This window comes from Rhincodon typus, chromosome 7, assembly GCF_021869965.1.
Source record: "Rhincodon typus isolate 14 chromosome 7, sRhiTyp1.1, whole genome shotgun sequence".
NCBI classification, from domain to species: Eukaryota; Metazoa; Chordata; class Chondrichthyes; order Orectolobiformes; family Rhincodontidae; genus Rhincodon; species Rhincodon typus.
In genome coordinates, this window is record NC_063338.1 from 49,428,707 (window position 1) to 49,446,550 (window position 17,844).

General features: G+C 39.4%; 1 protein-coding gene across 1 annotated transcript in view; it reads left to right on the plus strand.

The window, feature by feature from the left end:
* The window catches only part of mylka (myosin, light chain kinase a), a 376,415-nt gene that overhangs the window by 241,389 nt on the left and 117,182 nt on the right, over nucleotides 1–17,844 (plus strand). The window contains exons 14-16 of the mRNA XM_048599211.1: nucleotides 1,862–1,999; nucleotides 5,129–5,326; nucleotides 6,092–6,107. Of these exons, the coding sequence (XP_048455168.1) occupies nucleotides 1,862–1,999; nucleotides 5,129–5,326; nucleotides 6,092–6,107 (352 nt within the window). The remainder of the gene's footprint in view (nucleotides 1–1,861; nucleotides 2,000–5,128; nucleotides 5,327–6,091; nucleotides 6,108–17,844) is intronic.

Here is a 17,844-nt window from a genome sequence, read left to right on the forward strand (position 1 = left end):
CAAGATGTAATAAAAACAGAAATTGCTGGAGAAGCTTAGCAGGTCTGGCAGCATCTATGAAGAGAAACCAGAGTTAAGATTTCGATTCCGGTGACCCTTCTTCAGAACTGAGTTCTTCCTCTCCACAGATGCTGCCAGACCTGCTGAGTTTCTCCAAATATTTCTATTTTTGTTTTAGATTTCCAGTATCCTCAGTTCTTTGTTTTTAGCCTGTAAGTTGTAAATTTGGCCAAAAGAATTTTGCAGTCCAGAAGCAAATTTTTAATCCCTTAAAGACTGTTTGTGGTATTACCCAATAAAATTATCCAGTTTTATCCTCACCATGTTACTTTTCATATTCCTCCTTTTCAAGCATTATTTATGAATTGTGATTAAATAATGGTTTGTTACAGAGAATGGTACTTTCCAATCAACATCCAGTCAATGTCTCAGTGCATGACATTTTTATGCAATTGCTCACATTTTACATGAACAGGGTATTTCCCAGTGAATCTTTCATTAGATTTTATTCCTCATACTCCAGCTCAATAACGTTTTCCATCACAAATTACTGAAAGTGAGATCTAATACCAGGATCACACATCTGGGTCTTCGTGAACAGTGTGTCCAATGCCCCACCCCATTAAAATTAGATTTAGGGTAACACAGGAGTCCACAATGGACAAAGATATAGGTTGAATTAAATTCAAACTTAGATACTGAGTCATAGAGTCTAACAGCATGGAAACAGACCCTTCGGTCCATGACAATCATGTTCCAAACTAAACTAGTCTCACTTGCTTCAACTTCCCCTCAAACTCCTACACTCCAGTGAAAAAAGTCCCAGCCTCGCCATCCTATTTTTATAAATCAAACCCTCCATTTCCGACAACATTCTGGTAAATCTTTTCCGACTCCTCTCCAATTTAATAATATCTTTCCTATAGCGGGGCAACCAGAACTGCACACAGTACTCCTAAAGAGGCCTCACCAATGTCCTGTACAATTTCAACATGATGTCCCAACTCCTATACTCAAAGGCCTGAGCAATGGAATAAAGAATAGATTAAGATATAGAGAAAAAGACACAGAAAGGAAAATTAAAACAAAACTGATGAAAACCTTGAAGAACATTTAACTGCCTGTAGAAATAAGACTACATTGATGCAGTTGTTCCTATTCTGGCCCAGAGATGTTGAAAAAGAAATCCGATCCATAAAATAATTAAGATTGCTCTCTGATGTTCAACAGTATTATTCACATTGTGTGGTTATTTTCGTTAATTTTAACAGCTGAAATGCAACAATTTCCTGAAATGTATAGAGAAGTAAGCAGTGAGCTATCTTTTTTTTGCAAGGTTAATGATTAACCTGCGCAAATCTTGGTACGAATTGCTGGTCAATTTAATGTTAGACTTTGTTATTTTAGCAGAACACTCTGACCAGTTGGCACTTTTGCGATTTGAAGGGTTGCATTTGTGTAGTTACATTATATTTCACACAGAGATCCAAATTATTGTGGCAGCATACATTTTTACAAGCATGTTGTAGCCTGAATGGTGATATTAGAGGCACCAACATTTCTACACGTCTTTCTTAGACTATGCTTTGTGCTCAGTGCTTTTTGAGAAACTGTAGGCCTTTATATCCTGCTGCAGTATGTTACCTTACCCCTACGTGGACAAGCTCCCAAAAGGTTGCCCCAAATATTGAAATTAGGCTGACATCAAAATTATAATAGTGTCAGCCTACTTCACATGAAGAGGGCATGGCTTATGTTCTTCCAGATTTCCCCCATTGAAAAATCTCTGTTATAGTATCATAAAGTGAATTAATGTAAATGTTTAAAGTCATTTTATACAAAGATTTCGTTTTGTAAACAGAAAAGAAGACCACCAAGAAGACCGAGACTACAAGTGCTGAAGGGTCCAAAAGGACATTTGCCCCTGTTATCCTGAAGGAGTTGACTGACCTGCAGGTTATGGATGGTAGCCAAGTAAGGATGACAGTGGAAGTGGCAGGTGAGGTGTGAACCCACTGTCCCAGAGAACCACATGCCGTAAGAGATCACAGCCTAAAAAGTCTGCTGGCAATGCATCTGTGACAGAACTCCATTGTTAATCCCGCACGTAACAGTTGAGCCACACAAATACCTGGCAATGACCCAATTACAACTACTCCTGTCTTTTCTCCCCTCTCTTGAATGCTCCCTGTACCATGATGCTAAAAAAAACAATGAGTGGAGAAGATGAAATATGAGGGTAAACTAGTTAATAATATAAAAAAAAATTGCAGGAGTATTTTAGGCATGTAAGAGGTAAGAGAGAGACAAGCATGGACATTGGACTGCTAGAAGATGTGGCTGAAGAAGTAGTAATAGGGAGCAAAGAAATAGTGGAGGAACTGAATAGATATTTTGCATGCATTTTCCCACTGGAAGGTGCCAGCAATGTACCAGAACTTCAAGAGAGTCCAGGAGCAGAGGTGAATGTAGTGGCCGTCACTAAGAAGAAGGTGCAGGGGAAGCTGAAAGGTCTGAAGGTAGATATATGACCTGGACTAGATGGACCACACCCAGTGTTCTGATGGAGATAGCTGAAGAAATTTTAAAGGCATTGGTGGTGATTTTTCAGGAATAACTGGAATCAGGGAGAGTCCCAGAGGTCTGGAAAATGGTTACTGTAATATCCTGTTCAAGAAGGGAGAGAGGCAAAAGACAGAACTGTAGGCCATTAGCCTGACCTTGGTAGTTGGTAAGATTTTAGTGACTATTATTAAGGATAAGATTGCTGAGTACTTGGAAGTACATGGTAAGTAGGACTAAGTTGCACAGCTTCATCAAGGGGAGGTCATGCTGAACAAATCAGTTAGAATTCTTTGAGGAGGTAACAAGCAAGTTAGATAAAGGAGAGTCAGTGGATGTAATCTATTTGGATTTCCAGAAAGCCCTTTATAATGTGCCGTCCAGGAGGCTGTTAAATAAAATAACACTCAGTGTTAGGGTCAAGGTACTGGCATGGATAGAGGGTTGGCTGACTGGCAGAAGGCATAGAGTAGGGATAAAGGGGTCTTTTTTGGGATGGCAGGATGACTAGTTGAGCTCCACAGGGGCCTGTATTGGGACCACAACTGTTCCCATTGTACATTAACAATCTGGATTAAGGAACTGAGGGCATTGTTGCTAAGTTTGCATATGAGAAAAGATAGTTGGAGGGATAGGTTGTGTTGAGGAAGTAGGGATGCTGCAGAAAGGCTTGAACATGCTAGCGAGTGGGCAAAGAAGTGGCAGTTGGAGTACAATGTGGTAAAGTGAGATTATGCACTTTGGTTGGAAGAATAGAGGCATAGGCTATTTTCTAAATGGGGAAAGGCTCCAGAAATCTGAAGTACAAAGCGACATAGGAGTCCTAGTTCAGGATTCTGTTAAGGCTAACATGCAAGTTAAGTTGGCAGTTAGGAAGGCAAATGCAATGTTCGATAAAAACCGAATGAACTGCGGACACTGTAAATCAGGAACAAAAACAAAGTTGCTGGAAAAGCTCAGCAGGTCTGGCAGGGTCTGTGAAGGGAAAAACAGAGTTAACGTTTCAGGTTGAGAAAGGGTCACTGGACCCGAAACGATAACTCTGTTTTATCCTTCACAAATGCAATGTTAGCATTCATTTCAAGAGAACTAGAATACAAAAGCAGGGATGTTCTGCTGAGTCTGTATAAGGTTCTGGTGAGACCACATCTGGAATATTGTGAGCAATTTTAAGGAAGGATGTGCCCGCATTGGAGAGGATCATTCTCATAAATGTACCAGATGGGGTTTATGAGAATGATCCCAGGGATGTGGGGCTTGTCATATGAGGATGGTTGAAGACTCTGTGTCTGTATTCGATAGAGTTTAAAAGGCTGAGGGGAATCATAGAATCCCTTCAGTGCAGATGTGATTGACAGTCAAGGAATACTGAGAGGCCTCGATTGAGTGGATGTGGAGAAGATGTTTCCACTTGTAGGAGAGACCAGGATCTAAGGGCACAGCCTCAGAGTGAAGGGACAACCCTTTAGAACTGAGGTGAGGAGGTCTTTCTTCAGCCAGAGGGTGGTTACGCTGTGGAACTCATTGCTGCAGAGGGCTGTGGAGGCCAAGTGATTGAGTGTATTTAAGACAGAGATGTGTTCTTGATTAGTAAGTAATCAGGATTATGGGGAGAAGGCTGGAGAATGGGATTGACAAACATATCAGCCATGATCAAATGTCGGAGCAGACTCAGTGGGCGGAAGAGCCTAATTCTACTCCTTTATCTTATGGTCTTATGATATAAAACTATGCAGAGAAAGAAATTATTCATGCAAATTGTGAGTAGCGTGCAATGACGTTTAAGTTTTAAAAGATACAAGTAAGAATGTTTATCTGAAAGATCATTGATTAGTCAGTATGTCACAACTATTGCTCATCAATATTTAAAATAATGCTGAAAATTGAGTGTAGAATTTCTGTACAAAACACTTTCTTGTTTTGCAATAAAAACAGCCTTTATTTTGTAGAGTTAAGGGAAAGAAATAATAAATTACATTTCTATCGCACCTTTCACAGCCTCAGGAGGTATCACAGTCCTTTACAGCCAAATAAGTGCTTTTGAAATGGCAACTGATTTTGCATGCAGGAGGTTTTAACAAAGAGCAATATGATTGTGACCTGATAAAATATTTATATGGGATTAAAACTGACGAAGGCATTATTGATGACTCCCTTGCTTTTCTTCAGAATAGTGGCATGGGATTTTTCTTCTACCTCAGAAGAAAGAAAGGGTTTAAACTCAGTACTGCACTGGAATGGCAAACTGGAAATTTGGTGGGACTTGAATCCACACTCTTCTGATTCCTGATTGAGGCAAAAGTCAAGCCACAAAAAAAGACAAAAACAATGTTATATTCTTCTTGTTGGGCAAAATCCAGCTTAATTTTTATCATTGGCTGTAAAATTAATGTGTTTGTAATAAATATTTAACTCATGCCTATTCATGATTTAATAGCCTCATCACTGCAAAGGAATGTGATCACCTTCTCTCAGGATAGTTGAAAAGTTCAAATATACATCATTACTCAGTTGCGAGGGTTCCTGTCTGCTATTTGTTAATGCTAATGTGTGTTAAATTCATTAGGTAATCCACCCCCAGAAATTATCTGGCTCCATAATGGGAAAGAAATTCAGGAATCAGAAGACTTCCAGTTTGAGAAGAATGGAAATGAATTCAGTCTTTTTATTCAGGAAGTTTTTCCTGAAGATACAGGAAAATATACATGTGAAGCATGGAATGACTTTGGGGAAGTGCAGACACAGGCAATACTAACTGTACAAGGTACTAATCTTCCTGATTTGTATTCCAGTTGTAGAAGTACTAACTGACCATGCTTTCATGCAGAGCTGCACTCCACGCATCATCCTTTGCATTTACAGAGGATGGTGGCCTTAAATATGCATGTAAAAATATGAAGAAAATAATTTATTGTGCTATTTATGTGCTTTAAATGATGTTGCAACATTTTAAAAAAGACAATGTTTAAAGCTGCAACAGGTTGGAAGTATCTATAACTGGATTTGAAAATAATATGAACCACTTCATTGTCTTGAAAGATCACCTCAAACACAGTATAAATATGTTCAGCCTGCACAGAATAAATAACTTCCAGTGATATAACATTTTGGAAGCATAGGAAACTTGTAGCAATGCACTCACCATATCTTATTTGTGTTTTGGCATTTTGAGGGATTCTTTTTGTTAGTTCATTTAATGAATGAACTGACCTAAGGCTGACCTAAGGCAGCTATCATAAACAACTGGAAAATACATTCAATTTCATTATTTTTGCAATCTAGATATTAACCACATCCTGGTCAGAGAGCAAGGAGCAACATTGCACCAGAAGGATCCCACGCAGGCTACAGAGCCTGCCCCAAGTTGTCAAAAAATAATTTAAATAACAGGAAAACTAAATTAATATTGATGAGGTGACATTCTGTCTACTGGATAATTCTTTGTACACTCTCTGCAGATAAATTTTCATGTCCAGGTTGTAAAGACAAAAGTTTACTCAACTAATTCTTAATGATTAATAATTACTAGCGGTCACGATTTCAAGGTGAGAGGGGAAAAGTTTAAGGGAGATATGCATGGAAAGTTCTTTACGCAGAGGGTGGTGGGTGCCTGGAACACGTTGCCAGCGGAGGTGGTAGAGGTAGGCACGATAACGTCATTTAAGATGTATCTAGACAGATACATGAATGGGCAGGGAGCAGAAGGATACAGATCCTTTGGAAAATAGGCGACAGGTTTAGATAGAGAATCTGGATCGGTGCAGGCTTGGAGGGCCGAAGGGCCTGTTCCTGTGCTGTAATTTTCTTTGTTCTTTGATAGTAAGTTAAATTTATTACAAAAGGTGTTTAGAAAATTTAGCCAGACTGCCAAGGTGGCTCCACCACTGAAATGGTCATGGCTAGTCTTGGCTTCAGATCCATTTTCCCCAACTGCTACTCACAGACCTTAATTCTCTGAGAGAGCAATAATTTGTCTTGCCCAACCTTAAGTGTACTAAGTGATGGCACATCCACAATTCTTTGGCATAGACAATTCCAAAGATTCAAAACGCTTTGAGTGAGGTCATTTCTTCTTATCACCATCCGAACTTAATGCCTCTTGTCTTGAAACTGTGACCTCTTTTTCTCGAGTTCCCAGCCAGAGGGCTCTCTCAATATCTACTATACCATGCCCCTTCATAATAGTGTACTCCAGAGAATTTACTCATCCCGTCATCCTTGGACAACTCTGTAGGAACCAATCTAATGATACTTCATTATGCTGCCTCCAATGCATGTATGTCCTTCCTTAAATTTGGAAAATAAAAATGCACATCATATTTCAGGAGTGATCTCAAAAAAAACCCTGTGCAATTGTAACAAGTCTTCATTATTCTTCCAATCCAATCTCCTTGAAATAAAGGCCAACATGCCATTTACTTTCCTAGCTGCTTGATGCACCTGCATGCTAACTCTTTGTGGTCCTTGAGTACACCCAATTTTCTCCAAAACTTGACAAATTTCATATCTTTTTAAAAAAAGAATGCTGTTTTTCTATTCTTGCAACCAAAAAATAGCTTCACATTTGCCCATATTATACTTTGCCTTGTTGCGCATGCACTTGACTTTCGATATTTCTTTGCAGCTTTCTTTTTGCACATTTTTCATTTCCACTTAGCTTTATATCATCAGCAAACTTAGACACAATAGTTTCTGCCTCTTCGTCCTATTTGTAAATAGCTAAAGGTCTACCATTGCTCATTGTGGCATCTTGGTTATCATAGCTTGCTGAAAATGCCCTCTTTATTCTTACTTTGTGCTTCCTGTCCATTAACTATTCCTCTGTCTATGCTGACATATCATGGCCAAAACCATGAGTTGTTATCTTGTATATTAAGCTTTGTCTGGCACTTTATCGAATGTCTTTTGGAAATGCAAGGACACTACATCTACTGCTTTCCATTTGTCTACCCTACTAGTTATATCCTCAAAAACTTTCAAGAAGCATTTTCCTTTCATTAAACCATGTTCACTTTATCTGATCATATGATGTTTTTGAGTGCATTGTTCATTCTTTCGATAACTGGTTCTTACAATGTCTCTATGACTGATTTCATCACAGTGTCTGAAGCTGCAGACACATACTGTAGATATGGTTGCCATGGTTCAAACTGGTGTCCACCAGTCCCGACTGCAGCTGAAACACATCGCTTGCCCTGCCATCTTTATTGAGTTTTATTTAAATAATTAGTCTTTAAATTCAGAAATATAACAAAACTGTTAACCTGGATTACTGTGAACAGTTTTGGTCCCCAAATCTAAGGAAAGATATATTGTCATTGGAAGCAGTTCAGAGAAGTTTCACCAGATTGATTGCAGTCTGGAGGGCTTTGCTTATGAGTTGAGTACGTAAGAACATAAGAAATAAGAGCAGGATTAGGCCATCTGACCCATTGAGCCTGCTCCACCATTCAATAAGATCATGGCTGATTTTTTTTTTGGTGGATTCAGGTCCATGTACCCACCCACTCACCATAACCCTTAATTCCTTTACTGTTCAAAAGTCTATTTATCTTTGCCTTAAAAACATTCAATGAGACAGCTTCAACTGCTTCACTGGGGGGGAAAACAGATTCACAACCCTTTCAGTGAAGAAGTTCCTCCTCAACTCAGTCTTAAATCTGTTTCCTCTTTATTTTGAGGCTATGCCCCGTAGTTCTAGTTTCACCTACCAGTGGAAACAACCTCCCAGCTTCTATCTTTTCTATTCCCTTCATAATTTTATATGTTTCTATAAGATTGCCCCTCATTCTTCTAAATTCCAATGAGTATAGTCCCATTCTACTCACTTTGTCCTCATACGCCAACCTTGTGAACTCTGGAATCAACCTAGTGAACCCCCTCTGCACCCCCTCCAGTGCCAGTACATCCTTTATCAATGAAGAAGATCAAAACTGTACATAGTACTCCAGGTGTAGCCTCACCAGGACCCTATACAGCTGCAGCATAATCTCCCTGTTTTTAAACTCCATCCCTCTAGCAATGAAGGACAATATTTCATTTGCCTTCTTAATTTCCTGCTGTACCTGCAAACCAACTTTTTGTGATTCATGCATAAGGACACCCAGGTGCCTCTGCACAGCAGCATGCTACAATTTTTTACCGTTCAAATCGTAGTCCGTTTTGCTGTTATTCCTGCCAAAATAGATGACCTCACATTTACCAACGTTGTACTCCATCTGCCAGACGCTTGCCCACTCACTTGACCTATCTATATCCCTCTACAGACTTTCAGTGTTCACTACATACTGCTCTACCACTCACCTACCACTCACCTTAGTGTTATCTGTGAACTTTGACACACCATACTTGGTCCCCAACTCCAAATTATCTATGCAAATTGTAAACAATTGCAGTCCCAACACTGATCCCTGAGGCACACCACTAGCCACTGATCGCCAACCAGAAAAACACTGATTTATCCCCACCCTTTGGTTAATTAACAGAAAGCAATCTTGTATCCATCTAATACATTACCCATAATGCCGCGCACCTTTAGCCACAGCCTTTTATGTGACACCTTGTTGAAATACCTTCTGGAAATCCAGATACACCACATCCACCGGTTCCCTGTTGTCCACCGCATTCGTAATGTCCTCAAAGAATTCCAGTAAATTAGTTAAACATGACCTGCCTTTCATGAACCCATGTTGCATCTGTCCAATGGGCCAATTTCTGTCCAATGCGACAATTTCTATCTAGATGTCTCGCTATTTCTTCCTTGTTTATAGATTCAAACATTTTCCCCAATACAGAAATTAAGCTAGCAGGCCTACAGTTACCTGCCTTTTGTCTACCTCCTTTTTGAAAAAGTGGCGCCACATTTGCTATTTTCCATTCTGCCAGAACCACCCCAGAGTACAGTGAATTTTGGCAAATTATCACAAGCGCATTTGCTCTTCCCCTGATACCCTGGGACGCATTCCATTAGGGCCAGGAGACTTGTCTACCTTTAGCCCCATTAGCTTGCCCAACATCACTGCTTAAGTGATAATGATCACTTCTAGGTCCTCAGCTGCCATAGCCGCCTCATCATCAACTATTGACATGTTATTTGTGTCTTCCACTGTGAAGACTGACACAAAATACTTGTTCAACACCTCGGCCATTTCCTCATTTTCTGTTGACCTTTAAAGATTTCCCAATCGCCTAGTTTCCCACTAATCTTTGCCACTTTGTATGCATTAGCTTTCAATTTGATACTTTCCTTTATTTCCTTAGGTATCTATAGCTGATTATCCCTTTTCCTAGTCCTTCCCTTTTACTGGTATTTACTTTTGCTGAGCACTATGAAAGATCGCATTGAAAGTCCTTCACTGTTCCTCAACTCGCCCACCTTATAGTCTTTGGTCCCAGTCTACCTGAACCAACTCCTCCCTCATCCCATTGTAGTTTGGGTTTGCACTCATTGGACTTTTGAAGGATGAAAGGAGACCTTATTGAAACATATTGGGTGGCTTGACAGGTAGATGCAGAGAGAGTGGTTCCCTTTATAGGAGAGTTAGGACCAGAGGCTATAACCTTAGCAGAAGAGGTTGCCTGTTTAAGACAGACTAGATGAGGAATTTAATATCTCAGTGGGTTGTGAATCTCTGGAATTCTTTACCACCAGAGAGCTGTCAAGGCTGGGTTATTAAATATATTCAATGTTGAGATAGACAGATTCGTAATCATGAAGGGAATTGGGGGTTATGGAGATAAGACAGAAAAGTGGAGTTGAGAATTATCAGATCAGCCATGATCTCATCGAATGGCAGAGCAGACTTACTGGGGCGAATGGCCCACTTCTGTTCCGTTATCTTTTGGTCTTTTGGTCTCGATTACAACAGCAACGCACACTATGAATGATCCAGTGCTGACATCTTCCAGGATAGATAATGCAGCTGCTATTGAGTCCTTTGGCTGCTGTCTTTGCTTTGAGAGAACAGTGTCTAGAGGACCTTGCAGGATGTCACATTACTCATTCAAAGCCCATTTTTATAACAATTTGTAGGTGTGTTGGGGCACTGTCTCAGGAACGCGACTTGCCTTCATAGGAGCAGCCAATGGCCTCTTTTGGGAAGTGACAGATTCACGATAGCCTCTCTGCCAGGCTCATAATGGTACTTTAGTGGCAAGAGAGTTAGTTAGTTCAGTTAGTTGAATGGCTGGTTTGCGATGCAGAGTGAGCCAATAGGGCGTTTTCAATTCCTGTACCAACTCAGGTTACAATGAAGACCCCTCCTTCTCAAACTCTACCCTTGCCTGAGGCATAGTGACCCTCGGGTTAAATCATCACCAGTCATCACTGTCTAATGAGCAGGCCTGTGGTCCTCTGCAACTATAGCGACCTTGCTTTTTACTTTGCTGCTACAGAGTTAGTTGGGTCAGACTGTTCCTGTCCACAATATGAGGTTACTCTGCAGCCAAGTCCTACAGGTACAAACTTCTTGAGGTGATCTGTCTTGGCCATCTCACATGTCTTCAGCTGAAGCAGAGTTGCTTGCACCTACTATGCTGTACCCATGGATAATGATGTTATAAAAGCTCAAGGATTAGTAAGCAGCCAAGAAACAAGTACAAAGGATATATAAAAGAGGTGACTCGTAATTTCTATTATATTTTAAGCAGTTGAGGTTTTGGATTAATTTGATTTTTATATCCAGTCTGCATCATTAAAATAGGTCATTTGGCTCAACTGATGTAGACTTGCATTTATATTCAAATGAACTTCCTTCTTCTACAAGCCCGTCTGCATATCCTGTATTCCTTTGTCGCTCATTTGTATACTTTGCTTCCCTTTAAATACATCTACGGTATTAGACTTGCCTGCTACTTTCAATAGCACATTTCATATTTCTCCTACTTTTTGGGTAAAGAGTTTTATTCTTGAATTCTCTGTTAGATTTACGAGTAATTATTCTTACATTTTGGTTGCTACTTTTGGTCTTTCCTCTACGTTCCTGCAAATTGGGTTTATCTACTTCGCTGAAACTGCAATGGTTCAAGAAGGCAATAAACACCATCTTCTCGAGCAATTAGGGATTGTCAGTAAATGCTAGTTTTGTCATGACACTCACATGACATGAGCAAATGAAATTGTTAAAATATTTTTCCATAACTACCCTAGCCAACTATTCCATTATTTTAAACATCTTTACTAGGTCACCGCTCAGCTGTCCGCCTTCTCTTCAACAGAAAAGGAATCCAGCCTGTTACTTTTTTTTTGGGCTAGTTTTAACTTCTTCAGTTTTGGTGTCATAACCAAGTTTACTTTTGTGCTTTCCCCAATGCCACTGTGTTATTTTTGTAAATGGACACCTGGAACTACACACACAATTTGTAAATGTGGTTTCACTAACTTACTACATAAGTTTAACATCATTTCCCTGCTTTTGAATTTGATCATTTTTAAGGCCTTATTGTTACTATTGATTTTCACTGGAGCATTAGAGATTGGGAGGCCAAGTTATAGAGGTTTATAAAATCATGATGGGCATAGATAAGATGAATAGCAAAGGTCTTTTCCCTAGAGTTGGGGAGTTCAAAACTAGATGGCATATTTTTAAGGTGAGAGGAGAAAGATTTAAAAGGGACCTGAGGAGCAACATGTTCACACAGAGGGTGGTTCATAAGTGGAATGAACGGCTAGAGGAAGTGTTGATGAAGGTACAGTTACAACATTTAAAAGACATTTGGACGGGTAAGTGTATAGGCAAGGTTTGTAAGGAAATGCAGGAGTGGGCAAAGGAGTCTAGTTCAGTTTGAAAAACTTGTCGGCATGGATGAGTTGGACCGAAGGGTCAGTTTCCATGCTGTATGACTTTATGACTGTATCCCTTTGCTCTTCTACCCTTTCAGGTTTATTATCCAAGAAATATGTAGATTCCTTATTGTTCCTACCAAAATGGACCACCACAATTACTGATATTAACAGTGAATTGCTATTCTGTGAGTTAATTAATGACCATAGTTCAGCTTACCCTTTGCCTAAACCGTCCATAAACATTAGATAGCCCAAAACATTGCTGCCTGTTTATTTAATTCACAACAAATCCTATTCCCCTACCATACTGTGCTTCTTGACTTACACTGGCTCCTGAACAAGCAATGTCTCATCGTTAAAATTTTTGTCTTTGTTTTCAAATCCCACCATTTCCTGCCACTCCCTGCCTCTGTAATCTTCTCTAGTCCTATAGCCATTTGAGATGGATGTTCTCTTTTAATGCCTTTTGAGCATTCCCAATTATATTTGCTTCTGCATTGGTGACCAGTTGCATAGGCCCCAACCTCTACAAGACACTCCCTTAACTTTTCTGCCACTTTACTTCACTTTCCTCCTCCAAGACACTGTTTAAGACTTCTCTTTGACCAAGCTACTAGTCACCTAACCTAATATGTCTGATGTGGTTTCATACTTAGTTTTATAATGTTCTTGTGAAGCACCTTGGGACATTTTCTTACATTAAGTACGATATTTAAATAACATTATGGTTGTTGCTTTTGTTATCCATATCTTTGTTACCTCTGAACCTGACTACTTAAACACATACCTTGCCAGTGCCCCACATTCTAGCTTCCATAAACTTGAGGTCTTCCAAAATTCTGTTGCCTGTGCCCTAACTCACATCAAGTCCCATTCACCCCTGTTCTCGGTGAACTACACTAGGTCCTGGTTAAGCAACAACCTAACTTCTTCAGTTCATTCATAATTTTCATTCATAATTCTCATCTTTGTGGTCTAATCCTTCCATGGCCTGTATCATTCTATTTCTATAATCTCATGTCCTGCAATCCACTGAGCTATCTGGGCTGCTCTAACTCCGGCCTCTTCAGGTTTCATGATTTTAATTGCTCGGCCATGAGGCCTGCAATTCATTTGCTAAACCTCACCATCTTTCAACTTCTATTTCCTCCTTGAAACACCTCATTAAAACCTATCTCTTCGACCAAACTTTAGATCATCTCCCCGACCCTCTTCTGTTTGGCTCAAAGCTAAATTTGGTTTTGTGGCTCACTAATTCTCATTAAAATTTTGTCTCCTTCGCAAAGAATTCTAGTTCTTCACTTTTGAAGATCTAGCTTCAGAACATCATCAAAACCTCCCTGACTTGAACTGCCTCAACAACTACTCCTGTTTTACTAGCATGATCTCTTCCCCTGAGACCAAGAAATCCTAAGACTGCTCTCAAGTGTCTAATTACCAGCACAAATTTAGTTTTATCAAATAGCACTGTTATCATTAAATTTCTCTTAAGCTACAACTTCTCCCAACTACATGAAGCAAATACTGCTTCTGGGCATTCTTCTCTCTTCAATAAGCTGCATTGAACCACCAATGGCTTGCAAGGATTTTTTTAGCCCTAACTTTTTTCCATGGCACAAAGCTACTACTGTCTGGCACATCTCCTGATCTGTAGAACAGCTCACTGGGTTCTGTATAGAGCCACTTCTTCTGCTGTTGCTCTCTCCCAGAATGTAACTAATGTCTCCCAGAAAACATGTACCCAGCTAAATTAAAACCAGAAAACCTTCTTAAACTCCAGCAATCTTGAGAATGACGTAACCTGACCTGGGCTGTCCTTAATCTGAATTTCAGGGTTTACTGAATGCATTTAAGCTAATTTAGTGCAGATGCCACAACTCCACATTGAAGCAAACTATCGTTTTATGGCTATATCTATCCTACTTTGCTTCTATTTAACAAACAGGAACCCTCTGAACTGCCAATTTTTACATGTTCTGGCTATCAATAAAGCACATCATTTTAATTACTTTGACTTTCTCACCCTTCAAGAAACAAAGCCCTCTAACCTTAAAGTGCATCGGACTTCAAATTGTATCTATTGCATTTCTCTTATTGTCTAGTGTTAAAACTATAATTTCTAAAATTAAAATGATATACTAAAACACATGAACCATCAGTTAGGCATTTGCAACAAAATGCAAGCTGTTGTTGGTTTGTTGCTTTCTTCCCTTATATTAACCTCACTTCCCAATTTGTTTCAATTTAAAATTGTACTTCCCTTGTACGAACCTTTAATGTTAATTGCAAACAATTAGTGGTCCCAGTACCAATCCCTGTGAAATGCCACTTTCCAATTAGTCCAGCTTTTACCAGTTTGTGTTTTATTCTGAATTTGGAGTTTGTATGCGAAAGACCCATAGGGTAGGACTAAAGTCAGCTAGCATTGATTAGGATTGTGGAATCATTGGCAATGTGGAGTGGAGAGTGATTCATGAAAAACTCTCTTGGATGCCCTTTATTTTGTTGTTCAAGGAACATGAAAACCTGGTCCCTCACGATACCAAAACATCTGAAATGTGGCCATAAATATCTGTTGAGAGATATACTGTAAAACTCCTCCCAGAAAGTCCAAGCAATAGAAGCAGTACTTCAACTTGCAAACTAGCAACAAAGTTTCTAATGATAGCACTGTTCTCATTGTAGGTCGGTTCATTAACTGTAAGTTGATACTGGACCGTAGTTAGGACCTATGTTTAAAGAAAATAGCCCTGCCAATCACTAGCCTGTCTGCAACCTGAAGGCAACACAAATTATTTTCACAGGATAAATGCATCATGATACTTGTTGGAACCAGCAACAAACCCACATATTTTGGTTCCTACATCCTGAAACAGGCTCGATATTGAGGGAGTCCAATGAAGGAATCCAGGTTGGTAATGGAAATAAGGAGGCAGTGTGGGTGAACAGTGCAGCCCCTTGGACAAAAGCCAAAGTTCTCTCATTTTTTCTGTCTAGAAGGAACGAGATGTAGGTATTCCTCATAGCTTGGAGTAATCTGATGACCTGTCTCATACAATGTAGAATACAAAATTTGAGGAGCCATTGCTTTACCTGTGTAGTCTGAAATGAGCCTTGTAGCAGGAAAATTAAGGGGCATGATGACCTTGTCAGTCATATGCATTGCTGTTCTTGTTTTGGATTAAAGCTCGAGTTGTAACTGCAACATGTGACATTATTCAATGATGGCCTTTTTTGTGGGGATGCTGCTGAGTGGAAGAAATGTTCCTGAAGACCAATGTGAAAATGGCCATTTATGCAGTGCCCACCCCTGTCTGTGAGCTGTTACCAATCTCTGTACATCCCTAATTCCCTACTCATCCTTCAGCCCAAAATTCAACTCCACCAGTCCAACCATAATTGCATTATACTATTTTGAAAGCTGCCAAAAACAATGCAGCAAAACAAAATCTTCTTAGAAGCCAAATTTAAATGATAAAAGTCAGAAAATAGCCTAAAAATCATCCAGAAATTAACTAGAGCCTGAAACAACAAATTAAGAACTGACTTAAATGTAATGAATAGACAAATTAAATTGCCCTATTGAAGAGTCTATGCTCCCTGTTAACATATGAACATTGGAACAGGAGTAGGCCAGAGGTCGATTGAGTCTGCCCCATCATTCAATACAATCATGGCTGGTCAAACACTCCAATGTGTTTTACCCTTTCCCCATAACCCTGTACACCGCTGCTAATCAGAAGTCTATCAGTCTTTGCATTTGACGCAATCCTGAGTATGAGTCTCCACAGTTCTCTGAGAAAAATAATATTTCCTCATCTTGAATCTAAGTGGCATCCCACTTAGTTTTAAACTATGCCTTCTGGTTTTAGACATCTGAACCAGGAGAAACATCTTGCCTGCATCTATCTTTTTAAGTATTTTGTAGGTTACAATTAGGTCATCTCTCATTCTTCAGGACTTGAAAGAAATCAGGCCCCGTTTGCCCAATGTCTCTCTCTAGGATAGCCCTGCCATCCCAGGAACAAATCCAGTGAACCTTCTTTGCCCTTCCTGTATGACAATAATATCTTTCCTAAGATAAGGACACCAAAGCTACAAATACTCCAGATGCAGTCTAATAAAACTTTACATATCAGAAGGAAACTTCACTATTTGTGAATTCAAATCCTCTTGAAACAAAGGCTAACATTCCATTTGTCCTTCCAATGCCAGATGTATCTGCAAAATAGCCTTCAGTTACTTAACGACAAGAGTACCTAGTTCACTTTACACATCTACACTTTCTAACCTCTTACAATTTGAGAAATATTTTGTGCATCAATTGCTTCTAACAAAGTGGCTAACCACACATTTTTCCACATTATATTCCATATTTTTGTCCAGTCAGTAAGCCTGTTCAATTCCCCTGCACATTCCCACTCGGTATTATATCATCTGCAACTTCTAAAATATTCCATTTGATCCACACGTCCAAATCATTAATGTATATGTTGTGAATGGCTAAGGCTCAAGTGTTGATTCTTATAGTACCCCACTAGTCACAGTCTGCCAGCATGACCCATTTATTCTTACTCTGTGTTTTCTGTCTATTAGCCACTTATTAATCCCTGCAGTACATTACTACATCTCTCATGTGCTTTAATATTTCTAACGAGCCTCCTTTGGGGCTTTAGCGAATGCCCTCTGAAAATCTAAATCCATGCATTGTTCTCCTTTATCAGTTTTATTTGTAACATCTTTGACTCCAAAAGGAATTTCCCATTTTCACAAGTATATACTCACTCAGATCATTTTCAACCCGTTGTCTATTTCCTCTGAAAAGTCTCCCTTGCTCTGATTTTGTGGCTTACTCTCTTGCCATTAGTTGAAGAGTGAATTTATCACATGGTGAGTCAGGTGCTGGGGCAGCTCAGTTTCAGCAAAGACTCCCACAAAATGCAGATGACTCTTATTTAATATCTTAATGAATGTTTCAAGTACCTAATGTCCATCCTGGATACGTGCAGCAGAGCTTGATTCAACTTGCTGAGTAATGAACATCTATGCTCCATGGATGCTTCCAAGTGAGTGCCGCAGTGGCAATTAATTTTCAGATCAATATTTCAGATCCGATAGTGCAATGGATGTAAAATTTCATTGTTCTAAACAGTCTCCAGAATTCTTAACAGAATTCTTACTTTTACGTCACAGAGGCTTATTGAGAATGAAGAGTGTGGAAATAGGGTTGCCAGCTCTGGCTGTATATATTTCTGGAGATTGTATCACGTTGCTTCCTTCCTCCAGCAACTACATTCCAGCAATTGATCACCCCTATAACCACCTTCATGGGGCAATGACTACTGTTGTTCTCTATCCAGGCTTGGAAAGCCAGTGCATCTTAATTATCCAACTAGTTGATGCTTAATTGTTATCCAGTCACTAATCATTTTATAATTAATAAAATGAAAAATTGAAGGAAATTTGAAAAATAATCACAACTTGTTAAAATCCCCAAT